A 27,948-nucleotide genomic window follows, 5' to 3' on the forward strand; every position below is an offset into this window, starting at 1 on the left:
ATGAAATCTTGCTTTAGTGATCGTCATACCGACCAGTCAGTTGCTTTATTTCTTGGTGGGAAATTATCCTGGCTAAGTTGCTGTAAAGGATACAGTTCATCGTCATACCGACCAGTCAGTTGCAGGTCGCCCCAATGCGCTCTAGCCAACAAACCAGTGATCAGTACACGTGAACTGTGCAATGGCACTGCTAAAAATGCTTGTAGCATTTACATAAATAACCCGGTAACTCGTTCAGTAGGCAAAGGTGAGCTCATTTCAGATCTTTTAAATGTTACCTCTAATCCTGATAGCCACGAAACACCAGTTACGTCGCCTCGCAGGTGTTCTTTTGGTTCTGCAAGTACTGCTGGTAATATCTTAAATAGACTTGCAAAAACATCTAAAGGAAGTTCATCAGTTCTTTCTCTACTCCCACAACATGCAGTTTCATTTCGATTCTCCCGTATATTTGCGCTGGATTTACACGAACCTGTTACCAATGAAAAAACTAGCGAAACAAGAGGTAAGATTTATTTTGGTGGTGGACCTTACCTTCATTATATGTCTGACGTTGAAGATTTTGTTGATCGAGTTTTAACTTACGCACCTCTCCTGATAAACCCAAAAGGCAAGGAAGAATATTTCGTTGATTTAAGATCGATGAAGGTACATGGTATAACTGTACCAATAAACAGAAAGTTATTATCTATCAACAAGAAAACAGGAGTAGGAGGAACGAAAATCGACATTCGGATTCCTTATACTACTATGGAGACATCAATTTACAAGGCATTTACTAAAACTTATGCAGAATGGGTTGAACGCTATAACGCTAATTCCAGTACCTCGTTGAACATTTCTATGGTTACTCCGGTTGCGCCTTTTACCACATCTTTCAACTCATCCACTGTGCCAATGGTGAATATGTTTCATAGAACTGAGACACCAAGTGTATCTTTCATCTTTCCCAAGAGTGTATGGAACATCGTTTTGTTTGATCTAGTAAGAGTTAGTGATGGTGTTGACTGTGTGGGATTTGTTGATGGAGGTTCAAAGCCTACGACTTCCATTGTCATCGGTGCACGCCAGATAGGTTTCCTTCAGTTTGATATTTCAGGATCGAAATTGGGGTTCGGTGAACCATATATCCATGAATTCATGCAACGAACATCAAGTTTGCTTGTAACATGGTTCATTTCTTTCTTTAATAAAATCATCTCTTCTTTCGATCCAAAATTTAAAAAAAAATTGGATAAAATTTTTTTAGAGAGAGCTAGCCATACTTGAACTTGAGATAAAAAAAATAAAATAATTAAACACAAGCATGATCTTTTATTATTTATTGATCTCTGATACATATGTAAATCGCAGCTTGCAAGAAATTTATTCTCTCAAAATTTCTCAGTTAGCTACATACTTTTATTAAGTTACAGGGACACTGCTTCAATTTTCAGGGGCATAGCACGTACAGTCGTAAGTGTCGGGAGATTCCGCATAATTTTGGCACCTAGCACAGTTGATTCCAAGTGTACCTTCAAGACCGAGACAGGCACTTTCACAAGTGTTGCAGTTGATGGGAGGGAAACGAAGAACCTGTTTCCCACCACAAGCTCCAGAGTCATAATGCATAAAGCCACCTCCACCGTCGATCTCCTCCCACTGATAAAAAGCATTTACCGTACTACTACATGTGATCCAAAAAAATATATATAAATGTATCAGTTGAGTTCGATCCCTCGTAAACAAGAGTGAAAAAAACCATATAAAAGTAAGCCAAAATAGATAAATATATACTTACACAGACTGAAATACAATGGACGCAAAGCACAAGAAACCAGCAATGAGAAAGATATTCTTAAGAGATGCTGCCATGATCGATATATGATGGTTATCAAGTGTTTTGAAAATTGACAAGTACTTATAAGTTTTACTTGATGGTTTGTGATTGTGATTCTGAAGATAATTTAAGACCCCTATTTATAGTCAGAAATGCGGTAACCTTGCAGTATTGTTAATTAGGGAAGGAAACTAACTGGCCATTCCAAGCTAATATAAAAGGAAATATGATAATTTTGAAATGACAATGATGCAATGAAACACGGTTTCTATAGATTACAATATACTTGACCTCAAAGACTAGATGATAGTTTATATTTTGATAGTTGCGTGGCACTTGAGATGATTTGTCGTAGCCCAAACTGCTGACATGTGTTTGGTTACAGTATACTTGACATCAAAGTCACTGTTAGTATATTGAAACTGCTACAGCTATGGGCTCTATCCAAGCTTCTATGGTAGCCAATTGCAAGGTTCACAAAAAGTTATTTTGAATGAAAAATAACTTCTTGAACACTTACAATAAGTGTATAAAATGTTTCTTTCATAACACAAAGCACCAGTGGTCTAGTGGTAGAATAGTACCCTGCCACGGTACAGACCCGGGTTCGATTCCCGGCTGGTGCATCGCTTTACATTTTTTTGTTTCACCTATATAAATCCTTTTTTGATTTCCAACGGTCAAGTACATAGTAATCTGAAACTAAAATCAGGATTTCAATTATAATGAGTGAATCAATTAATATACCAACTTTTTATTGACTGATTATCTTTACACAACTTCACTCTGAATCATGAAAACTCTCTGAAACAGCTGACCGATACAGATTTTAAAGTAGGACTAACATTACCCTGAAAATTATGTATGATATATGTATACGTCTATACAAAACGAAATATGAAACCTGTTAGATACAGATACTATCCTGACGAGTGATTTCCTTGAAGCCTAACTTTTCTTAACAGTGTTGAATTCTTTATCCAATCTGGAGTACTTGGATTACCTGCACAATTCATGTGTATTTGAGTATAAGTTCTGCTCTTGTTCCTGTGTCTGAATTCTCCATTGATATCAACTGCTTCAAACTTCCTTTGTAGATTATCCTTCGCTGATGATAGTTGATGATAGGTAGTAGCTATGGAATTCAAATTGTCACTGCTGTCAACAGCTTCGTTCTTTTCATACCATTTATCAACTAATAGTCGTGTTGAAGTAATACGAGTCTCTTGAGACATGTAACTCGAATCTTCACTACTCCAGTCACTGACTGATTCAACCATATTTGCAGAATAGTCGCTGAATCTACTTAAACGTTCCTCCTCCTCTTCTTCTTCTTCAACCATATCTGCCCAACTTTTCCCTCTCTTAGCGGAACTGAAAGGTTTCCAGTTTCCAAAACCAGAATCTGTGCCATTCATCCCTTCTTGGCTCATGGGAGTGCTGCTCATCAGACTATCAGTAGTTTCACTACCAGAATATTCCTCAACTTTGTTTAAGTCCTCCTCTTTCCATTTTCCGCTGAACCCATGATTTATCCTCTGTCCATTACATGGTGAAACCATGAAATGAGGATACTCCTCTCTCCATTTTCTGCCGAATCCATGGTTCTGATGCTGTCCGTTACTTGGTGAAACCCTTAAATGAGAAATCCCCTCTCTCCATTTTCCTCCGAACCCATGCTTCTGATGGTGTACACTACTGGGTGAAACCCTTACATGTGAATCACGCGCTCTGCATTTTCCTCCAAACCCATGATTTGGATACTGCCCACTAACTGGTGACACTCTCGGATGTGAGTTATCTAAGCATCTTCCGATGCCAGTCTGCTGAACTGTAGTAGTAGAAGAAACTCGTGAATCTGAATGCTCCAAACCTCTTACACCAACCACGTGACTTTGATGATCTCTGTGAATGCGAGCGGCCTGATGCTTTATATTATCAGCCCATTCTACGCCAAGCACGTTATTCTCTTGATCTCCATATCTGGAAGTAACTGGTGAACTGAAATTCACTTTGACCGGAGACGTAAAAGATGCCTGAGTCTCTATTTTGATATTATCGTCTTTCTTCTGCTCAAGTGGTTTCAGAACTCGACCTGAATCAAGCTCAGACAGCATCTGGGTAGCACGGTCAAATGATTCACTATAGGAATCAGCTAACTCACGCTCAGCTGCTGAAGCTTTAACAGTTAGAAGCAGAGATCTAGCTTCCATAATTCTTCCTTTGTGCATCAAGCAAATGGTAAGATTGCACTCTTTGTTCTTATCTGGCTCGATAGAAAAAGCTTTCCTGGATTGAGAAACATAAACAACACATTCTCATGACATAAAAACAAAACGGACAGACTAGGATATGCTCAGGAACTACAGTTAACATACCTATACAATTCTTCGGCAACTTGGTAGTTCTCCTGTTGCATGTAAGCCCATCCCAAGTTCCCTAATAACCTACGTATACAGAGCCCCCAGTAAGTGAAAGAACCCAACGAAATTTACATTTCGAACATGTTAGAGGTTTGTAACATTTACCTTGACTTCTCGTGCTCAATGGAGCATAAGTACTTCTTCCCCTGAGCTCTAGCTACCTTAGTTTGTTGCCCACCGTATGTTACACCATCTTCAACGAGCTGGAGTTTATGCTGAAGGAGCTCGATATGTTCGTTGATCCTACCAGCTCTCTATTGTTATAAAAAGATCAAATGTCATAAATGGAAACAGTACTTAAACATGCTCTTAAAACAAATTTGTATAAAGGAAACACTAGTAGACAGAAATCGGTTCTCAATACAGTCCGATTACTTTATATATACCCATTTCCTAAAGTGTTTTAAGGTTGTCATTGCCAAAATATGGGTTAACCAGAGCCAACAACATAATCTGAGGGTTACTACTAAGTTTCATGTGGTGTTTACATGTGAAGTTACAGAAAGTGATTTATCAGTGCATTCAAGAAATTTGAAGGCGAAAAACGGAAAATACAAACAATATCACAAATGAGACAATTGAGACAATATACCTTGTAAAGATCAATGAGCACATTATCAAGAGATTCCTGAGCTTGCTGAGAGCACAGAGTACGAAATGATTTAATCGCTTCTATCGCCTCTTCGGCACGATTCAGTTGCTTCATTACACTGCACTATCAACTCTATCACCACAATTTACGGCAGACCAAAATAGTGGTATCGCCTTGCTTGGATCCTTTTCGATTATCTATAACCAAACCAACCATAAAAACAAGCGTTTGTAAAATCAAAACTGTTTGTTAAAACGCCTGAGAGAAAAGATTACAAAACCCTAACAAAAACCTTCACAAGAAAGGGATAAAATCAAGAATTAAACAAAACCCATCAAAAATTAATGAAAGAATTTACCTGAACATGTTTAGCTTTAACGTAAGGAGAATCACCAGTAGGAACTTTGTTACATGGAGAATGAAATGAATTGGTTAAAGAAGAGATTGTCTTCTTCTTTTCTGATGATGAAGGATTAGGTTTTAATGGTGTACATGGACATGATTTAACTCTTAGAGGTGTTACATGACTAAAACCCTTAAAATCTTTCTTCATATTCAGAAGAAGAATTGAAGAAACCCTGATTTTCTTGAAGAAAAATTGAGTAATTTGGAGTACAATTCTCTAATTAAAAAAGAAACCTTTACTAATTAACAATTATTTGATCGAAAGAACGATTCTTGCTTGCTTTTTAAGAACTTGGATTAGATGGGAAAGAAAAATGATGAAGAAAAGGGGGAGAAGGGGAATTCTAGCCGTTGTTTATAAAGAGAATGTCGGGCCGGGTTTTACTGAGGCCCCTGAGAAATGGCCTTAATGAAGCTTTAACAAGCTTAGGATAGGAATGGCCCGTTATTTTATTTATAGTTATACTGGGTCTCAACCCGTGCCGTAACAGTACGGGAAAGGATATGTGTTTCAAATGTGTCCATCGATTCATACATGTCGTAATTGTCTGAGAAGAATCGAACCGATTGATCCAAGTCTAAATGTATTGAGGAGTTGGTTAATAAACATGTCCTTAATTATCCTCGAATCTTTGAGTATTGTGTATGTAAGTCATACAACCCTTTGGGACAAACATAGTTAACCGTTAGAGCAAATCCTATGGGAAGTTGAACATTTCTTTGTTCACTACTTCAGGAAAAATATCATCGAAGGTCATTCACCAAACTTGTAACAAAACTAAAAACACCTAAAATTACTTTAAAATCAATTAGATTAATCTTGCAAAATCTTTAGCATTCAAATTTAATTTTTCTCTTTGATATAAATTGTTGGGTTCCCAAATTACATAGATTTGTGTTTATTTATTTTCCTAAATTTATAATAATAATTAATTCTTGATCCATTTCTTTTCTTGTCTCTTTACCTGTTATCATGAACTATTTCTCAAGCATGCATAATTACACGAAATTGGGGAGAAATGACAAAAACAGAAATCATGACAAAAAAGGGGAAGAAAGAGAGATGTGAGAAACTGAATCGATTACAATTAATTCACACGTAGCTTTTCTAAAATTTCATGAAGTAGGGGAAAAATAATGACAAAAACAAAAATCATGACAAAAAAGGGAATAAAGAGAGATGTGAGAAACTGAACCGATTACAATTAATTCGCGCGTAGTCTTGTGTTTGGTCATTTTTTTATAGGTTTCATTTTTTCTTCCTGCCTCCTACCCGACAAATCTTAAAATCACAACATCTTCTTTTTTGGAAAATTCTGGCCTTTAAAAATTGTTTTAATTTTGAAAAATAATAAAAAAAATAATTTGAAAACTAAAATCAAATTAAAACAAAACAAAGAAAAAGTAACCAAGGATGACTAAATAATTTACCTATCTTAGGACACATTTTCTCACCTTACTACCACTAATTCTTCCACCACCACATAATCGTCGCCACTCTACCAGTCTCACCAATATCCACCACCATTATCCCCACCGCCGATCCTCCACCACTACCCACCATCACAACCACCATTAGTGCTTGATTTACCTATCTTAGGACCCTTTTCTCACCCTACCACTTCTCCCACCACCAGTAATGTTACCACCTCCACCACTCACTGCCTCTTTCACTACCACCATTAAAAATTATTAATATAATTTTTTAACCACTGTAGTACAGTGGTAAAGTCATTGGGTGATGATACTAGTTACCTGAGTTCGAAACTCGCCAGCACCAAATTCTTTACCGATCAATATATATATATATATAATTTTTAATAAACTTATTTATTAATGAAAATATGTATTTATTATATTCATTAAATGAACATTTATCATGAAAATTTAATTAATCATTCATCATGAGCAATTAATAGGACACTAATTAATAAAGTATTTATAATGGTTAGTTGAAAAAACCACGGTCGTAGATTTATCCCTTCTAAACAAATCTCGGCCGCTCTTTATCTAGCCTAACTTAGCCAAGCTTTGTTTTATATTCTAGATGAAGCAGCACTTGTCCTCTTCTTTGAGGCTCGGGCTACAAATTTTGCGTATCGACCTAAAGCTTGATATGGTTTCTCTTAGTTTTGAATATGTGTCTTGGACCAATAAAGAATTTGAATATATCGATGAAAAAGTAAATTTATGTTAGAATATTAATGCTGCGCGATATTGTGATATTCAAATTCAATGGTTTAAGTTGAGTTGTGCATGGTATTAATTTAATGAATGTGTTGGTATATCACCAAGTCTTTCTAGAAATACTAAGGAATCCATTAAGCTTAATGTTCAAGAAGTAATACTAGAACTTAGTCAAGCACATGATAATTATACATACAAGGTTCCTCTTAGATTACTTAATTAACTTCAAATAATTGAAAAAGTTGACATTAATGTCTTAAGGTACCTCCGTACATATTGTTCCCGAATCAATGAGTTTACCAAAACTTAAAACTCTATATCTCGGTGGAATTATGTTGCCAGTATAAATTTGTTTACTCGACTCTAATCAAGCTGCCACTTTTTGAAACGTTGGGAATTAGATATTGTGATATACAAACTGCTAAATAGACGATGAAATTTCTTTTGGTAGATGATCAGGTGGAACAACTCGGCCTATTAAAATGTCATCACTTCCCTGCTTACTTAATCCTCAATGTTTGAGGCTGGTAACATGGAGGTATAGCTTGATAACAATGGATTACCTAATCAAGATATCTCTGGATATAAAGACTTTGATCCCTAACACTTCTCAAGATAAGTCCTAATTTGTTAACAATAAAGTACCCAAAAAGATCCCAACAACATGATTTCACAAGCAAAACTAAACAATTCAACCAGTTGAAAACCCAAATACTTCAATTACATCTACCACTTATAAACCCAATTTACTTCAATTACAGTCAAAACAGTAAAAATAACCCAAAATCTGAACCATAAAAATCATTTTTACTAACAAATCCAGAAATAAACCTTAGAACAAAACCACTGTGTAGACTCTTCAATTAAGAGGCTTCTTCTTTTAAATCAACCTAAAAATTTACTGAAAATTGAGTACTCTTCATAATCATCTCTGTGTTTCTTGTTCGCTCTCACCATTTTCTCCCCCAAAACAATTGCAAACCCTAACTTCGAAATCAAACCCTAACTTTTCCTATTGAAAATCAAGCACGAGAATATTGAAGACAAAATAGTGGTGGGTTTTCAAGAGAAGGACTGAAGAACAATATAATTAGGACAAAGATTTCTCTTGAAGGTTTGATGGTGGTAGGTTTTCTGAAGAGAAATTGGTTTCCAGAGAAAAATCGAAGAGAAAATGGTTTGTGTTTAATGGTTTTCTCATGGTGGTGGTGTTTTGGCGATAACAGAAATGAGAGTCATGGATTTATTTTTTGAAGCAAAGACAGAAATGGAGTGAAGGTGAGAGAGAAGGAGAAAGATAAACGAGGGATAGATGCGAAGTGTTCTCTCCTTTGGGATAATTATAGGGTTGAGGTGAGATATGTGATCTAACCGTCCAAATATTTCAGAGCAAATCTTAATCGCAGAAGATAATGTTGCCATCCACTCAAACTCGTCACACATGTGGAATTATAGTGTTACCTTGCACACAAGCAGGAAGCACATGTGGTATGATCAGTCGTTGTGAATTGCAACACGGCTCAAAATTTCACAACTACTGGTTGCAGTTACAAATTTCGCAATTGCTGAAAGCAGATGCCAATATTTAAGCAGTTGCGAATTTATCTGCGAATTCGCAACTGCGTAAGAGCTGTTGCAAAATTTAGCTACTAATCGGGAAAAATGGTGTAATGAAAATATTTATCGAATTTTGTTTTCTATAAAATTTCCAGTTCATAGTAAAATTACATTTTTTAACTTTTCAAGTAGGAAAGTCGTTAACACCAGAATCTTTATCATTTTTTTTAATTCTACAAAATTTCCAGCTTAGAGTAAGAATTACATTTTCAGATGTAAGTTCGAAACTCGTCAACAACGAAATCTTTATCATTATTTTCACTGCTACAAAATTTCCAGATCAGAGTAAAATTTACATTTTCAATAACCTAAGTTCGATACTCAACAACTCCGAAATCTTTATCATTTTTTTTTACTTCTATAAAATTTCCAACTAAGAGTAAAATTTACATTTTCAAAGATCAAAGTTCGAAACTCGTCAACACCAAAGTGGTCAAATCTTTATTGCTTTTTTACTTCTGTAAAATTTCCATCTCAGAATAAAAATTGCATTTTCAATGTTTGAGTTTGAAACTCGTTAAGACAGAAACCTTTGTTAAATCATAATCGAGAAAGAAAAAAAAACGTGACTTAAAGAACCTACTTGCACCAGACGTGATGGTTTGGATGATGATGGGCATTGAATCCTAACAAGATATAAACAAGTGAGATTTTTCTTTATCTTTTTCTTTTTCTCACCCATTTTCATCAACTTTTTTTCCCCATTTTTCTATCCTTTTTTTTTTACATTTTCTCTTAGATTTATTCACTTCCCCGGAATAGCACCTTCTCCACTTGTTTCTTCATCATCATCTTCTCAAATAAGGTTACTTAGTTATGACTCAATATAAAAAGATAAGAAAAAGACAAGCTTTATTGTCTAAGGGTTTGGTTTTCTTGGTTTTTCTTAGTTATGACTCAATATAAAAATAAATATTTATTCTACTTATAGGAGTAATTCAAGTTAAAGATAATACTTAACCTAGTGAATCAAAGATAAAGATAAAGGCTTACACTCCTTGGAGCATCTCCAATATAAAGGGTAAAGGTCTTAAAATTGCATGACACACAAGATTTAAGATCTTTTCCACCAGATTTTCATCTCTAATGCAAAGGTGAAGGTCATGAAAAAAGATGACATGGTTAAGTAGGGGTAAAGGAGAAAGTCTAGATTAGACTTTCTTCATGACCTTGGGTCTTAACTCCGCATCATCTTGTTGTCTCTAAATTTAAAAAAAAAAATGTTAGATAAGACCTTGAGGATTGGAGATGAATAACTTTAGCTAAAAAGTTTTACCTTCATCATTTTTTGTCATTTAATAATGACCCACAAGTAAAAAGGTGAGAATAAAACTTATGAATAGGATGACCTTGACCCCTTGCATTGGAGATGCTTTAATACACCAATTATTAAAGTAAAAGATAAAATACTAGTTTACTGAACTAAAGATACTTATACTTCTAACAAACTTAAAGGTGGTTGAAGTACACAATTGAAGTTGTTTCCTTTCGAGGCGCTTATTTTCCATGTGGTGTCTATTTTAGAACCACGCTTTCTAACATACTTAATGGTAAGTCCGACCCCGTCAACCAACTGTCTCAATCACGGCTCCTCTGTATTGTTGTCATCTATTATTACACAGAGTAAATCAATAATTGTTACAATGATAATACACCTTTCCTTCAATTCCAATTTCCATACGAATGTACTCTAACTTCTAAATATATAAAATAATTAAGCGAGTTCAAGCCCTTTCCCAGATTATTACATATGACATGATATCTCCTTTATTGACAAACTAGTTGTTGTTGCATTGAATTTTACAATGATCCAAAACCATCTAATTCATTAGTGATTAGTGAATCCTTTCTTGTTAATCTAACTTGAGTAGTTACTAACAATTAAGATTTTATTTAAATTTTTCCACAAAATTATCGAGCAAATTGATGTGATTTCCTATGAAGTTGGTAAAAATATAATAAATTGGTATATCGAAGTCACAGTGATCACAAAATATAAAGTAATGATTCCGCATAGATATGATAGTTTGTAGGAAATCACGATGTCGTTTGAGTACGATAAGGAAAATGATGCTGAAATTTCAAGAAAAGGTTATTCCAACCATATTAATAACAAATGCATAGATATGATAGTGTTATCATATTAATTAAATACCAACTTACAGAATGTATCTCATATGTTAAAATCATAAAATATACGAATGTGGTATTTATTTATTTTGGGAAAGAAAGCGTAAATAATGTTTTGAACATTAGTGCTAAGTTAGTATTTACACCCCATATTTACAAATTAAGACGAACAAATTTCGTATTTGTTTTTTTCCCTCTTCTTTGAATCTGGATTATAACATCATGGAATTATTCTTGAGGTTTTACAAAAGGAATAAAACCCTTATAACCTCATTTCATATTCAGAAGAATCCAAAAAACTTGATTTTTTTTAATTTTGAAACAGAATAAAATTGAGAAATTTGGAGAAAAACTCTCAAATTCTCTAATCAAAACCCTTTATTATTTCAATAGTTATAATCATGTCATCGGAGTTCTTGCTTTTAATAGGTAACCATTTACCTTTCGGTTGTCTGCAGAACATTTCCCTTTTAGATGATTTGTGGATCGCTCTTCATTTTGGAGAAAATGATCTCAATGGAGCAATCATGGGCCGAATTTAATAACAAATCCCATTATTGATCACGACTTACGATCTTCTCACAATCTGCAAGCGGTTACATGGGTCAAAAGAATGGTTTTAAATGGATTTGTTGTAAAATCAAATGAATGTTTGTACGCCCTAGTACATACTTCTTTCTTGCACTAGGACTACGTAAAATATGGAATCAGCGTATATATAAGTTGAAGAGTGTAATGCTGTGCGAAATGATATTGGTATGGCTTGTGTATAATAGTAACAAGAGTGTATTAGTGTACAAATATGCTCACAATGCACGTGTATCAATAACGATGATTGTAATCTGTTGAATGTTGTGGAGTTTATAAGTACTAGTCGAAAATTTATTAGTAAAGAACCTAAAATTTAGGTTGACGGAAGATCTGTTGGTACAATTCTATTTGCTGATCCTAAATTTTCCAACCAAAATTTACCATTGTGGGTTTAATTTTGTGGATGCTTTTGATTCACTATTTTCCTCTTTATGACTTAAGATTTATACCTCCCTTTCTATTATAAAGGCGAAGAAGGTCTATTCTCTTGGAATAAGAAAACGTCTGGTTTTCATATATTTCTTCTTACTTTCCTAATTTACCCTTACCTAATCCCAATACAAATATTAATTTATTTATCTCCATCTAACATTTAATTAAGTTGTATGATACCAGTGCATCATAAATAAGGACGTTTTTGGAAAAACAACCTTGAAATTTAAATTCTACCTATATAATGTGAATATTTTTTTTAAACTCCGCCTTTATAATAAGGATAGAGATAGTATGTTTTTTTTTGGAAGATAGAAAATTGGTTCCTAAACTATATCCAAAATCCTTGAAATGCGAATATATTTGGCATTTTCGGGGTTCAAATTTTTATCTCCGCGATGGGAAGGAGCATGATAACCATTAGGAAACTTGATGATTCGTTATTTAAAACTTAACTCATGACCCAAAATACATGCAATATTCATTGTACTTTTTCTTTTCTTTAAAATCTGTCGTGTGACCCCAAGTGAGCCACGTCACCCAAACATGTTTCAGAATCCAAGATATATCTCAAGTGAGCCACATCACCTAAACGTGTTTCAGAATCCAAAATATTAATTGTGACCTACTACAGTTGTTCACTATGACATAATTCATTTTAAGAACGTCCACAATGGACGAGGAACAGCTAAAGTAAAACTAAATTTTGTTGGTTTTTTTTAGGGTTTGAGAATAAATTTGGTTTCAAATCTGGAATAAAACTATAAATAATCGTGCGAAAATTAAAAATGGCTCTGATAGCAGGTGTAGCTATTATCTATGTTTAAGACGGGGCGTAAATTTAGTGTCCGTTCCATGGTCAGGCATTGATTAAAAATCCGTTCCATAAGGGATGTAAGTTTAATTTCCGCTCCATATGCCCTTCTGGCATAACTTAAAGATGCGCCCCATCATTCTCCCAGTTTCTCGCGAAAATTAAAACTACGCCTGACTATAATTTGCTCCACTAACGTTATGTTCAAACACCTCAAAACCCAAAAAAAAAAGATAATTTTTGGTCTGGTTTTGGTTTTTAATATGATCATATAATCGTGGACGCTTTAAGGCACATACTTGCTTGTTGGGCAAATTAAAAGGCTTGTGACCCAAAATTCCTTCGTGGCTTAACGTCTGCATCTGAACCAAAAAAGGTTTAACGCTTTATATTTATAAAATATCCGATACGTACCATTAAAATCCAAAATATGCTTATTAACGACCTAAGCCCACCTCATTGGTACCAACACTCTAAAATTTACATATTAGCAAGTTAAACCTAGCTCATTGGTATCAACACTAAGTGTACATAAATTTGATTTCAAATCCTGTTGGTATTACAAGTTTTATCAACCGTAATTTGTTTTTACTTCTACAAATTTTTTTGGCTCCAAGTAAAGATTACATGTTCAACTCTTTAAGTTAAGCTCGTCAACACCGAAGTCTTTACCATTATTTTTACTTCCATAAATTTCCATCTCAGAGTAAAAATTACTACAATTTTTTGTAACGACGATCTGAGTTCGTAACTCGTCCCATACCGGAATATTTATCACTTTTTTTCACTTCCATAAAGTTCCTAGCTCAGTGTAAAATTTACAGTTTCGACGACCTAAGTTAGAAACTCATCAACACTAGAATCTTTATCGGATTTTCTTTTCTTTAAAATTTTCAGTTTAGAGTAAGATTTTACATTTCTGACGTTCTAAGTACAAAATTTGTCAACACCAGAATCAATATCATTTTTTTTTATTTCTACAAAACTTCCAGTATTATATTTTCAACATCTAAGTTCGAAACTTGTCAATACTAAAAATTTTATTATTTTTTTTCACTTCCATAAAATTTCAAGCTTAGAGTAAAATTTATATTTTCAAGGACCTAGCTTCGGTACTAGACAACACCAATATCTTTATCGTTTTTTTGACTTATGCAAAATTTCCATCTCAGAATAAAAAATACATTTTTCAACAAGTTGAATTCGAAACTCTGTCGATAACCAAATTGTGAAATCTTTATTTTTCACTTTTACAAATTTCCAATTCAAAGTAAAACTTACATTTTCAACGATCCAAGTCTGAAACTCGTTAACATCGGAATGGCAAAATATTTGTCATTTTCGTACTTCCACAAAATTTCCATCCTAGAATAAAAATTACATTTTGAAGGATCCGAATTCAAAACCCGTTAACACCGAAATCTTTGTCGAATAATCAAGAAAATGAACAATAAACGTGACTTAACAAACTTACTTGCACAGTTGCACCAAACGTGATGGTTTGGATGATGATGAATTGATGGGCATAAAAGCCTAACAAGTAACAAGAAATAAACAAGTGGGCTTTTTTTTTCTTTTTTTTCTCACCCATTTTCATCTCCTTTCTTCCCTATTTTTGTATCTTTTTTTACTCTCTCAGATTCATTCACTGCCCAAAAACACCACCTTCTTCACTTCATCATCATCATCATCATCTCAAACAAGATTACTCAATAAATAAATTTTCATTCTTTCTTCTTCTCTTCAATATAAAAAGAGAAGAAGAAGAAGAAGAAGAAGACAAGCTTTTTTCCCAAAGGGTTTTGGTCTTCTTTGTTTTTCCCCTATCCTTTATTGATCCCTTTCTTTCTTTTTTGACCTACCGTTGTCGGTTCCTACAACCCCTAAAAATTCAATTCTTCGATTTCTTAAAATCTGTCTAGGGATTTCAAGGTTAGATCCAAGAAATCTCACCATTATTGTTCACTCAATCTGCTTCAGGTTTGATTTCTTTTCTTTTTAATTTTGGGTTTTTTTTTTAATCTGATTCTTTATAATTGATTAGATATCTTGTTTATGAATCATGGGTTCTTCTAATTTGTTGTTTAAAGATTTATATTGAGATTATTATGAAGAGTTAGTTTACTTACTGGAGTTGTTTACTTGCTTGGTGTGGTACTGGATAAAGATGTGATTGTTATCTACAAGTTTTGTTTCTTGGCTGATGGACTTAAATACGAACCCTAAATGTTGAGTGAAAAATGAGTCAATCCAATAACTGTAATGAAATGGGGTTATCTGGATTTTGTTAACTTGATGCCCCAAAATTTATGATGCCGCCATGTTATCTCTGAGTTTATAAAATTCATATACTGAATTAGACACTAATGTATGGGCTTGTTCGATGTTTGTTAGTTAATCTAGTTGCAGCTTGATTGTATTTGCAAGATAAGATTGTAGTTGCAAGATAAGACCTGTTGATGGGCAGGATGGTTTTGATAGATTGCGTTTTTGTGGCAGTTGGATATATGTTTTATGAGAACATAATGTTGATGCTTAACTGTTTCAGTCTCCCGTGTTGTTGTTTGTGTTAACAATCTTGCTTAACTGGAGTCTTGCTGAGATTTGTGAGCTTTGCGCTGTTTATGCAGGACTACATTTTTCTTCCATTGTTTCTTATTCACCCGACGGGGAGGCATCTGAGTTGAAACGTTACTTCTGTTGAGGCAATATTTCGTTCACTCGCGGAATATATGGGCTGATTTGGGCATTTCATGGGAGGTGTAGAGGACGATGAACCACCTACGAAACGCGTGAAAGTTTCATTAGGAGGTAAGAGGGGACTCGCAAATAATTCATCTCATTTGGAGCCTGCCACCGGCTCTTTGTATAACTCAATGGCTCGACCACTGCCTTCTGATGGGGGAGACGTAGAGATGGTTGGCTCAAAAGGAATTATTAAAAAAATGGAATTTGTTAGGATTATAACTGAAGCATTATACTCTCTAGGGTATGAGAAGACCGGATCTCTTCTAGAGGAAGAGTCTGGGATACCATTACATTCTTCTCTGGTGGGTCTTCTTAGAAAGCAAGTACTCGATGGAAATTGGGAGGAAAGTGTGGTTACATTGCATAAAATTGGTTTTTTAGAAGAAACTACTTTAAAGTCCGCGTCATTCTTGATATTGGAGCAGAAGTTTTTTGAACTTCTTGGTAAAGAAAGAGTAATAGATGCTCTGCAGACTCTGAGGACTGAAATTACACCTCTTAGCATTGACGTAAATCGAGTACATGAACTTGCTTCATGCGTTGTCTATTATTCGCAGCCCAAATCAGTAGGTTCTTCAAATGGGGAGGTAGTGAGTGGTAAATCCCGGTCAAAGCTTTTAGAGGAACTACAGAAATTGCTCCCCCCAGCAGTTATGATACCTGAAAGAAGGTTGGAAAATCTGGTTGAACAGGCCCTCAACGTTCAACGTGGATCTTGTGTGTTTCATAACTCTTTGGATAGTGCATTATCATTGTTCTCAGATCATCAATGTGGAAAAGATCAGATTCCTTCTCGCACTTGTCAGGTGGGAACTAATATTCGCCGTTCTTGTATTTGATATTCTTAATGTTCTCCAACCTTACTTAATGTTTATCGTGAATGACATGTAAGCATAATGTTACTCCGTGTTTATGGAGAAGTTAGATGGTTATGAATGTTTGAAATAAATGTCACCATGCTTAATGATCTGAAATGGTTATTTTACTTTGCATTCTGTTCATAAATACTTCCTCAATTGAAAACTTGTGAGTGGATCTTGTTGATGGTGTGTGCCATATTCTTTGTTAGTTAAAAATCATCCATTTCAGAGCGAGTCGATTTGAGGGTACTAGAAGGAAGTAACAAATGCTTTTCAAATAATTTCATCGTTTAGCCTATATAAACTTTCAGGAGACCCTATTTAGATATGGAAAGCACTGGGGATTGTACCTCCTGTAGCTCCATGGACGATTACAGCACGACTTCGACCTTCTGCACATGTGATAATGTCTTCTTGTACTAAAGGGTTTTATAAAATTGCATGCTTCTAGGCTAGGGGTGACATGTTTTGCTTAAGATGAAGCCTTTATCTAGGAGTAGTTACTGTCATTTCGAGAGTCAGATTGGTAACTGCATTGAGACATACATTTAAGTAATGGTCGAATTTACTTTGTATTTCACAGGCATTTCAGTGCATTCTTCACATGTCTCCCTGTCTTTATTGTGCAACTGATTATTTGGTCATTTTTACTCATTTGACATACATGAGGTCATCCAGCTTCACTTGCCACTTCATCTAGGAATAGTTACTGTCATTTGGAGAGTCAGATCGGAAACTGCATTCACACATACATTTAAGTAATGGTCGAATTTATTTTGTATTTCACAGGCATTTCAGTGCATTTTACACACGCCCCTGTCTTTTTGTGCAATTGATTACCTGGTGTTTTTACTCATTTGACGTACATGAGGTCATCCGGTTTCACTTGCCTCTTGTCATTATAGTGAGCTATCGTATAGTGATCAAATGAAAGCTTGTACAGTTCTAGTGCAGTGCCTCTAAGTAAAGCTATCACCGCCACATTATAAATGCATTTGTTAGTACGATATATTACGTAAATACGAATAACATTATCAGGAGAGGAAGAAATAATCTTTTTTACTGAACTTCTGTCTTTAGCTTCTATGCATCTTTTTTCATATTTTCTATTTGGATTGTGTAGCATTGTTCTGAGCTTTTCTATTACGATTTCATAGGTATTGGAGTCTCATAATGATGAAGTCTGGTTTTTGATATTTTCACATGATGGGAAGTACTTGGCCTCGTCTTCCAATGATCGATCAGCAATTATTTGGGAGGTAACCATCATGCTTCAATATTAGTTTGAGCACTTATCTCTTGTCAAAAATGGCATGTTGTTGTCTGTTTTCTCCTTGGTCACTCACGCTGGTTAAAGTTTTTGGAGTCTACTTTGCGAATCCTGTTAAACATAAGTAGTCTCATGAAATAGTGTAATTGACTGATCACATAACAAACTCGTTCCTGACATATTACCAAAATAGAAAACTTTAGTGATTTAACCTTCAAGTACTTCTGTCACATGTAAAGCTGCTTGAGGAACCCGGTGAACAATGCTTGTAATTTTAGGTTGGGGTATTTCACAATTACATGTAGCAAAATTAGCAATTTGAGCACTCCCTAGGTCCCTTTAGTCCATTGTAAACTTGAAATAATGTCGCAAACAGACCGAACCTTGTATCTTTTGCATAATTCAGCCATCTTTATCACTTGACACCAAGCAATGTATATTGCACTCATCCATGAAACTAATGTTTCAGGTTAATGTTGATGGTGTAGTGACAATGAAGCACAAACTAACTGGGCATCAAAGACCCGTTATGAGTATTTCATGGAGTCCTGACAGCCGTCAGATCCTCACATGCGGACTAGAGGACGTCATCAGACTTTGGGATGTGATTTCGGGTGAATGCCTTCAGGTTTACGGAAAATCAGGCCTTTGCTTCGTCTCCTGTGAATGGCATCCTGATGGAAACCGAATATTCACTGGTTTAATAGACAAGAGCATTTGCATGTGGGATCTGGATGGGAATGAACTTGAATGTTGGAAAGGGCAGCGAACACTTAAAATTTCGGACATGGCCGTGACGAGTGATGGGGAAAAAATTATAACGATATGTAGGGAAACATCAATACTGATTCTTGATAGAGTAGCTAAAGTTGAGAAACTAATTGAGGAGGATCAAGTCATAACATCATTCTCATTATCTACTAATAATAAGTACTTGTTGGTTGATCTTTTTAACCAAGAGGTACATTTATGGAGCCTTGAGGGTGATTTTAAGCTCATCTCCAAGTACAAAGGTCACAAACGCAGCCGATTTATTATCAGGTCTTGTTTTGGTGGATTTGAGCAAGGTTTCATTGCCAGTGGAAGTGAAGATTCTCAGGTATGATTTCATTTCTAATGGTCTAAGCAAAGATTATTAAACACTAGAGATTGTATTGACGGTTATCTTTGCAACTGTAGTTACACTCTGTAGTCCTTGGATGATTATGCTAGTATAGGTAATTTTGACGATATAAACCATGTCGCTTCATAATATCACTTTAGACCTAGAGGAAGCAATCCGTGTCATGCCTCATGCAGTCCGTCGGTAAGCTCAAATTAAAATGATTCATGAGATTCAGACACTACTCCCGATAAACACCAAACAAAAGGGTTTATGGTCGATCGAGACGTAAAGTTAAAATTGGTCATTTCACTCATTTTGGGAATGCATGATTCAAAAGTCACCTTATGTATACTGTTATTTCATCTGGAAGTTGTTTATGACAACATCATCATATTCCTCTTGATGAGGTAATGTCTCTTTCTCAAATTCAAAGGGGTTTTCTGAATTTCGGGTTTCTCTCACTGTATTCTACATTCTTTTTTTAGTTTTTCCCTCTCTGCGTTCTTTTTATGATTTCTTCAAGGCAGAATTATTTTCTTTATTTTGGGAGTTAATGAGTAAACATTTGCTGCAGGTTTACATATGGCACAGAGGCACTGGTGAGCTGCTAGAAAAATTACCTGGGCATTCTGGATCAGTGAACTGTGTGAGCTGGAATCCTAGGAACCCTCACATGTTGGCATCTGCAAGTGATGATAGGACTATCCGAATATGGGGTTTAAATTCCGTTAACTTGAAGCGCAAAGAAAAACAGGAAAACGGGGTCGTCCACCATTGCAATGGACGAGTCTAAGAGTATCAACTTTAAAAAAGAAAGAAAAATGGAACATCAACGTTCTCAATTCAGGTAATCTGGTATTTCTCTTCGATTCCGTTGGAATTATGTAAATGACTATGGCCATTGTCTGCCAATAAACTTGTCTACTGGTATAACCATTTCTTTAAGAAAAAATTTCATTTTCTTAGTTAAAACTTTTTTTAGTTTTCCGAGTACATTTTTCTAATTTACTTTCGCATGACTTCATTATGTTTTTTTTGTTAATTCGCGGTAGCGTTTTAATCATGAAAACATGTGAAATTTAAAACACCCGTATTTGTGTCCGCGGAGAAATTCTACTGTTTTCCTGGACACGGACCTTAGAAGAATATGCCTGCCTTGTACTTGTAGTAGAATATGCCTGCTGTAGATCATAGTGTACTGTTTTTGCTTGTAGAACTTGGAATCGGGCCAGGCTTTGGTGAGGCCACCATTACACGGGCCAATTTTACCTTACAACTGTAGTATACTATAATGTATTCGGGCCAGGCTATGGTGAGGCCACCTTTAGACAGGCCTATCTTAAATCTACAGGCCCGTTAGCATATTCGGGCTAGGCTTTACACAATTTTCAGGCCCGGTAACATAATTAGTACCTTTCAGATGTCCGACCCAGTCAAAAAAGTACCAATTATGAGTTCTTTTCACCTAATTTTTTTTTTTAATAATGTGCTGATGTTCTACACGTTATGACTCCAGTAGAAACTAAAATGTGATGATTATCCTAATTTGATATTTGATTAAATTTAATCGTTGCCATACCGATTCGATGAGTATAGTCACCATGCAATAATGTAGTGCTGAAACATTGAGCTTTGTTTAATTTAACGGATTTAATACAGATGACATGAATACAGAGTGTACCTAGTTAGGTTACATTGGATGGATGGTGAAATCTATTGTTTTCACCGTTCAGCAAGTATTACAAAAATAATCATTAATTTTTTTTTCTTCTTCTAATTACTTTGAGCGACTAAGAGGTTCAGAGATATCGAGGTCTGATATAGCAATAGAGAAGAGATCATCATCTGCTTCTTCTCCTTGTACCTGCAGCTTCTCATTTACAGCTTCACAAAATTCATCATGGCTCACACGTCCAAATAACTGCACATTACAAAACAATATAAACGAAAGCAGTATTAAAAGATATGCCGCCATTGTAAAAATAATAAGGATGAAAATGTTCATTCACCTGAGTTGGATCCTTAGCAATATCTTGCATCACTTGATTTTCATCTGGCCTTTGTAGTTGTTGATTCATGGTGTTTACACTTGCTATGTTTTTTTTCTTTCTCTGTGATGATAATAATAATAATATATCTTTTTCGTTTTCAGACTGTGGGAACTACTGTATAAATACTTAATGAATGAGAGTTTAATTAAGCGATGGAGATGTTGTTGACGAGGTCTATATTTGATGTTGACTAAAAATGGCCGGTAAATTGTTGGACCTGTTTTTCTCCGACATTGATTTTTTGAGTGGTTGAGACTTGAGAGAAGAGTGTAACCAAGAAAGACAAAGATCAATGACCATTGTTTCTTTATGTTGCTCTTTTTGCGCACAAGGATTGCAAAACCAATTAATTCATTTTGGGAGTTATCTTAATAAAGCAAAGCTTATCAAGTTTAGAAAGAGTAGGAACATAAAGTCATTTTTAGAAGTTTGAAGTATTTTTTTTTTTTGTTTGTTTTTTAGTTTTTGTTTTTGTAAATCATTCTAAAATTTCATTTCTTGTCTAATTTATGACATTGAGCTCGAATAGTTACTTGGCATTCAAACACCCTCTTGCACCCAAACTGGGGTGCGATGAAATTGGTCTTATCTTGGACCCAACCTCCTAGCACCCCACTTCCAGAACAAGCTGATTTCTTATATTTAATTATGGGAGGCAAATATTATTGTATATTTTCTTATATTTAATTATGGGAGGAAAATATTAAGCTCCAAATTCAATGAATCAAATTCAATGATGATCATTTAGGTAATGTGAACTAACTAGCTACTAGTTTTATCATTAAACATCAACCCATTCTTCAAAACATCCTCCTCCTCCCTCTTCCATAAATACCCTTGGAGGTAACTTGCTTCCCTCGTACCAATCCTGATAACTTGCTTCCCTCGTACCAATCCTGAAAAAACTTCTGTTTCACCGGATAGAAAACGGATGAACCGCCCGAATCCAAGTAAATTGGATCACTCAGTTCGAAAGTAATATAGACCCAACACATTGCTACCCCATACAATCAGTAGTTGATATCATTGACCCCTGAACCCGGTCTTGGAACCACGAAAAACTTAATATCCTCCCACTAATCACAGTGCAAAGAATCGTTAACCTTCACCTTCCACGAGAGAACCAACCGGATAAAATAATTTGACCGTTCACAAAATCAGGAAAATACACGATGACTTCAGGATACAAATGCCAAGGAGAAAATTCAGACCAATTGCAGCACAACCCACCTCCCCCAACCAGCTTCTTATGGATGCTTCTCTGTCCACCAAAACTATAACTTTTCTTGTGGAAAACACTAAACGAGGGCTTACCTCAACCTCCTCAATCACATCTACCTCACCAACTCGAATCTTTGCCCACAACACAATTCTGATCCTGAAACTGCAACACATATCCTTCTACATTGGTCGATCGCTATGGATTCGTGGAACCTAATACTTTCGCGGATGTCCACACCATTAAGCACCACCAAGGGATACCTATATCAATAAACCCCGATACATTTACATCCTTACTTCTTCGAGCGAAAACCCGTGACGAAACCACCACCATATTATGTTTTCTTTTCTAGTCCCTTTGGCTAGCTAGAAACGACGTCATATACAACCAAAAGCAAACGAACCCAACAAATATATTTCAAATGGCTACCCGTCTACAAAAAGAATATGCCAGGGCTCAACACTACCTCCCACCGATGCTACATGGAACGCAATTGTCTACAAATATTAAGCATCAGATCCCCAATTCAACCACAATCTTAGTAGGATGGAGAAAACCGCACCTAGACTGGATCAAAATCAACACAAATGGAGCAGCTAGAGGACATCAGGGACTAGCAGGAGTGGACGTTATTTGCAGAAACGAAGATATTATCACAATCTTAGCAATTGCACAACCATTAGAGATAACCACAACCCTCACTGCTGAAACTTGGGCCATGCTTGTAGCATCAAGAACGGCTACATATCGAGAATGGTCGAAGGTGCAATTCGAAATGGATTTGGAAAATCTTTTAAGGTTTCTAACCTCGACAACGGAACCACCTCGACACTAGATCAATATGATAGCTGAAATCAAGCTTAGGTTGGCCCGAATTCACATTACACCATAAAACATATTTAAAGAAAAGGAAATCAAACGGAAGACAGTTTACTAAACAAAACAGCAGACGACAACACAATTGAAATCTATCTACAACAATCAAGGACCACAACACCATCGTGCATTGGTCCTATTGTAATGGCAGACTCTATGAGTACAATGTACCCCGTGTTATTTTTTACTAAATTTAATAAAATTTCATGCTTCAAAAAATAAATAAAAAAATATTGGTTTTATACTTATGTAAATTGTTTTGTACCCACTTAATAAATAGTAATTTGTTTGGTAAATGCCAACATTCGTATATAATAAATTTTTTATATGTGATTTTTTACATTAAAAACATTATATGTGTAACTTTTATTAATGAAAATTATAAATTCATTGCAACTAAATAATATAATAATTTTTCTTAACATTTATACTGGGATACAAGTTAGGAAGACTCAATTTGTATCAAATATTGTTGAAGAAATTAATATCACCCTTATCATAATAATCTTTACGAATACCTGGACTCTGACTCTCTCGTGAATACCGTGAATCAGATTACCCGGTGCACACCTAAACTGGTGCCTTGTTTATTTGGATCTGATTTAGTCCGAGCCAAATATCTTATAATTTATTTTTTATTTTTCCGATATCTGATTCGAGGTCTAATTTAGCTCATAGACCAAAAGCTCATGAACAATTACATGATCGAAAGCTCTGCTTAATTATGAACAATTTTTTTTTATTTATTCAGCTCATACACGAGTAAAATGTCAGACCGTTTGTACTTTAATATGACTTAGATCTGATTTGCAACCTGAATCAGACCTACTCCCTGATTCAGACCCTTTTGAATCTGAGAATAAAATACCACTTGAATTACATGACCAACCTATTAAGTCACATATCTTTGAATCAGACGAGTTCCTTCTGACTCGAAAAAAGAAAACAAATATACCAAGTCAAATTCAAATGAATTGGGCAGGACTACAGTCTATATATTCATCAGTGCAAGGACACGTGTGTGCAGTTTAGGTGTTCTCCTCTTTTCCTGTGTTGTACGATTTAATCCTTTTCGATTCTCTCTTCTTCTTCTCTATTCGCAGTAAACACCAGAACCAGAAAAGAAGAAGAAGAAGACACTTGGAGATAGATAATTGTTCGAGTATTAAGTTCCCCCATCCTTCCTCCTCCTATTCCCCCACTCCAGGTAATCAAACCTAATCTTGTCTCTTTTCGTATCTATTCCAAATCCAATTCATTGGTTGAGAAGTTTTTTTCTTTTTCTTTCTGTAACTTCAATTTTGAATTTGAGTTGGTTTTAGGGTTTTACTTCGATCGAATTAATGTGGGTTCTGTTTTGTTTCTCATGTCTGTGTCTGTGAAATAAAACCCTAATATTTGTTTCAATTTGCATTTCTGAGATTAATTTTGGAGAATTAAGTGTAGGAATTGAATATGGTTAAAAGAACTGTAGAATTGAGGAACCTGTGTTCAAATTAGTTTAGGGTTCTTGGTTTGAATTTGAACAGTCTATTTTTTTTAGGCCACTGATTATTTGTTAATTAGGAGGATTTTTAGTAGCCTGATAAAACCCTAATTACATCGCGTGCTGTGAATAGTCAGGCGATTAGGATTCTTAGTGGTTGAAATTGGTGGTTTAAGTTCCTAATGCTGTTTTTATATGTAAATTGTACCTTCTCTGATTTTGTTTTGTGGTTTTTACAGGTTTACCAGTATCAGTTAACAGTTTTAAGATTGGAGGTTCTGAGAGGATGATACGGTTAACCAGGGTTTTGGTTTTCTAGCCAGAGTTATTTTGTTGGATTGGATCTTGCTGGTGTACAGTCTATTGTTAGTTTTGGTATCAGCTAGTAAAGTTGCCTAATCAATAACGAAGATTTTAGTAATAAAGTCGCATCCAGAAGCTAGTATCATGACTTCTTCGCGACGTGATCAGTCATCTCAGTCTGGTACGTGGCTCATGTTCTTGTCTAACTTCTATTGTTTTGAGTAACTAATAATATTCTTGTACTTTTTACTTTAACCGTCTCAAATTATTGTTAGTGATTGTCTGTCTGTGTTTTCATCCATAGATGACAGTGGAGCTGATGAGCAGCAACAGCAGTCTGAAATTCATTACCAACATCAGCCACCGGCACCTGGAATCTTACATCCTGGCGCCGCATCATCCTCGGTGGAGTACATGATGCCTCCTCACTATGAAGTTGGACATGCTGTGGTAATGATGTTCTCAGTGTAGACAAATTTGAAATGTATATATCAGAAAGTATAACTGATCTATGTGAAGATGTGTGATTTCTTAGAGGAAATTGGCGACTGTGTGTAACCGATCATTGAAGAGTTTAACCATCTATCCCTACTTTTGGAAGAATTGAAGATCAATTGAATGTGTTAGATAGTTTTGATTTTATCCTTTTGAATTTTCCGGGTTACCAGACATAATACAACTCCGATGTTGATTGGACTATTGAACATGCTGTTAACATATTGCTAGATATCTCTTGCAGGGACAAGCTTATCCTTACCCAGATCCGTATTATAGAAGTATTTTTGCATATGGCGCTCAACCCATGGTATGTTAAGCTTCTCTGATGCCATACGACTTTTTTTTCTTAAGAGCATATGTTATTCTGTAGTACTATTGGCATTTTCACAAGTACTGTAGTTAGTTACAAGTATACTTCCATAGTTTGTATAGGTGATTATGAACCCTTGGCACGTTCCTGGTGTGTTTCACAGTCTATATAAAATTGTAGTTTCAATCCCCTGCTGAGAATCCCAGGGGTTCAAAATTATTGGGAGGAGATGTTGAGTTAATAATTGGGGATTCATGGGATCTGTAATCCCCATGACACAAACATTCTTGTTTCGTGATGGTCAAACAGAATTGAAAAACTTTTTCTCAATAAAATCCCCGTTCCTGACTTTTTCCTCTTTTTCAAAATCCCCTTTGAAACACTTCATGTGTATTTCATACTGTGTTGGGAGTTTCAAGTATGTAAATCTTTTGTTCATCTGTCACAATGGGTTTCAGATGCATCCTCAAATGATGGGTCCCCACCAGGCTGGGGTTCCAATGGGGGCTCAACCAGCTACAGTTCCATTGCCTTCTGATCCGGTTGCATTGCCGTCTGATGCAGTTGAAGAGCCTGTATATGTTAATGCTAAGCAATATCATGCTATCCTGAGACGCCGCCAATCTCGTGCCAAAGCTGAATCAGCAAACAAATTGATCAAGTCCCGGAAGGTATCTTTCTTATCAAGGCTTTCTTGAATTATCTTTCTCTTTCTCTGTTAGCATATGCATTAGTTAGTATCTCAAGCTCCTTAAGCCTGTCAAGTGCCTATAGCAGGCGTAAATTGTTGCTTAGAGCTGATAGTTGTAACTTTTGAAGCAATGAGGTATGCAAAGATAATTTAATGCTTGTCACTAAATTATGATGGAAAGACTCCACTTTAAAGGGTATATTAACATTAGAACTTCCAACATGGCATCTTCTGATCCAACTTCGTTTCATGCGTATCTGCTCGTTTTCATATATTTCGTTTCTTACTCTTAGAAATAAAGAAAATTGACTTTGAATTTCTCCCATTCACTCAAGACCCGTTGCACGTCCACCATTTTTAGTCATTAGAACCCTGGCTTGTGCGGCCCTTTTATGTAATGAATTGATTGCAATCTGGATAGTAGGTTGTGTATTATTGCCAAATCCTGGTTATCTATGCGATTTCATTCTAGGGTAGTACGGTCTATGTTTTTGTCAAGTCTTGGCATTTGAGGCTTCAGATGCTTATTTATTTCAGTTGCATAAATCCTTGTGTTTTGTTGTAGTGTTGGCATAAATCCTTGCTTGCAGTTCTTAGTTACATTTTTCTTGCAGCCATATCTTCATGAATCTCGACACTTGCATGCTTTGAGAAGGGTTCGGGGATGCGGTGGTCAGTTTCTGAATGCCAAGACTGACGATAACCAACAGAGTGAGGCCTCCCAAAATAACAAAACTCATTCTCGTAATTCATCTGATAAAAACAAGAATGCTTCAGCCGAGAAATCATCTTAAGCTCCTTGCAGTTCTGGGCAGTACATGGGAAAATTCAAAGATGATTATCAAGAGAGGTCTGATCTTCGTCTAACTTGTCATTCTTTAGTGGTTGCAAGAAGATCAGGTTTTCACATCAGAAGTTAACTAGTTTCTCACTCAAGATTTGAGGAGAATTGGAAGTAGGCAATTAGTTTAGATGGTACTTAATGTTGAAAATAGAAAATAAAAAAAAGCGTGGATTGTTGGTCTTTTTCGTTTTTGTCAGATAATAGTTTTAGGTATTGCTAGAAACATGAGTGGGGGTTTTATCAGGGATGCTGAAGCCCAAAATTCTATACCATAGATAGCTGAATTGATGAACATTGTTTATTTTTTAATGATTGTTCTATAATTGAGATCAGAGAATAAATCGATGATCAGGTTGTAAATTATCCAATTTTGTATGTCAGAACTATTTTTCTCTTGCAGGTTCTTAGTTTGCCTTGTTTTAAAGCTTTCCACTTATGAAATTGCAATAACTTGTGTACAGGTCCCCGCATTTATAAACAAGCACTCCCAGTTTCTTCTGCAGTGTGGAACAGAATGATTTTTTGTACTATGAATTTCCTGCCATCGTACTTCTGTGCAAATTACTGACTTTTTCCGGTCGTTTCGTTGTTTAAGTTTTCGCGCGTTTGTTTGTATCTTGTTTTTGGTGGGTTGCAGCCTCTTGATTCTTCTTAAAAAAAACACAGTGATTTAT

General features: G+C 35.4%; 3 protein-coding genes, 1 long non-coding RNA gene, 1 other non-coding gene and 1 pseudogene across 5 annotated transcripts; 4 read left to right on the forward strand and 2 right to left on the reverse strand.

The window, feature by feature from the left end:
* LOC113276268 (basic 7S globulin-like) lies at positions 1-1,269 on the forward strand. The gene has a single exon (XM_026525848.1). It carries the CDS (start codon positions 1-3, stop codon positions 1,267-1,269), a length of 1,269 nt encoding a protein of 422 aa, XP_026381633.1.
* Positions 1,270-2,374: 1,105 nt separating this feature from the next.
* Positions 2,375-2,445, forward strand: TRNAG-GCC. The gene has a single exon. It is a non-coding gene; the product is annotated as a tRNA-Gly (tRNA).
* A 220-nt stretch (positions 2,446-2,665) lies between these two features.
* LOC113340220 lies at positions 2,666-5,476 on the reverse strand (annotated as a pseudogene).
* A 9,116-nt stretch (positions 5,477-14,592) lies between these two features.
* On the forward strand, positions 14,593-19,974 carry LOC113324177 (WD repeat-containing protein 26 homolog). The gene is made up of 5 exons (XM_026572504.1): positions 14,593-14,990; positions 15,641-16,564; positions 17,776-17,877; positions 18,358-18,987; positions 19,568-19,974. The coding sequence occupies exons 2-5, from the start codon at positions 15,764-15,766 to the stop codon at positions 19,784-19,786; spliced, it is 1,752 nt and encodes a 583-aa protein (XP_026428289.1). The 5' UTR covers positions 14,593-14,990; positions 15,641-15,763; the 3' UTR covers positions 19,787-19,974.
* A 631-nt stretch (positions 19,975-20,605) lies between these two features.
* On the reverse strand, positions 20,606-21,164 carry LOC113340228. Its single transcript, XR_003355412.1, has 2 exons — positions 21,003-21,164; positions 20,606-20,914 (listed from the first exon to the last, which is right to left on the reverse strand). It is a non-coding gene; the product is annotated as an uncharacterized LOC113340228 (long non-coding RNA).
* A 3,018-nt stretch (positions 21,165-24,182) lies between these two features.
* On the forward strand, positions 24,183-27,681 carry LOC113324183 (nuclear transcription factor Y subunit A-7-like). Its single transcript, XM_026572510.1, has 6 exons — positions 24,183-24,349; positions 24,868-25,112; positions 25,236-25,381; positions 25,671-25,736; positions 26,198-26,410; positions 27,045-27,681. The coding sequence occupies exons 2-6, from the start codon at positions 25,076-25,078 to the stop codon at positions 27,222-27,224; spliced, it is 642 nt and encodes a 213-aa protein (XP_026428295.1). The 5' UTR covers positions 24,183-24,349; positions 24,868-25,075; the 3' UTR covers positions 27,225-27,681.
* The last annotated feature ends 267 nt before the right edge of the window (positions 27,682-27,948 follow it).

Source organism: Papaver somniferum, chromosome 1, assembly GCF_003573695.1.
Source record: "Papaver somniferum cultivar HN1 chromosome 1, ASM357369v1, whole genome shotgun sequence".
NCBI lineage: Eukaryota > Viridiplantae > Streptophyta > Magnoliopsida > Ranunculales > Papaveraceae > Papaver > Papaver somniferum.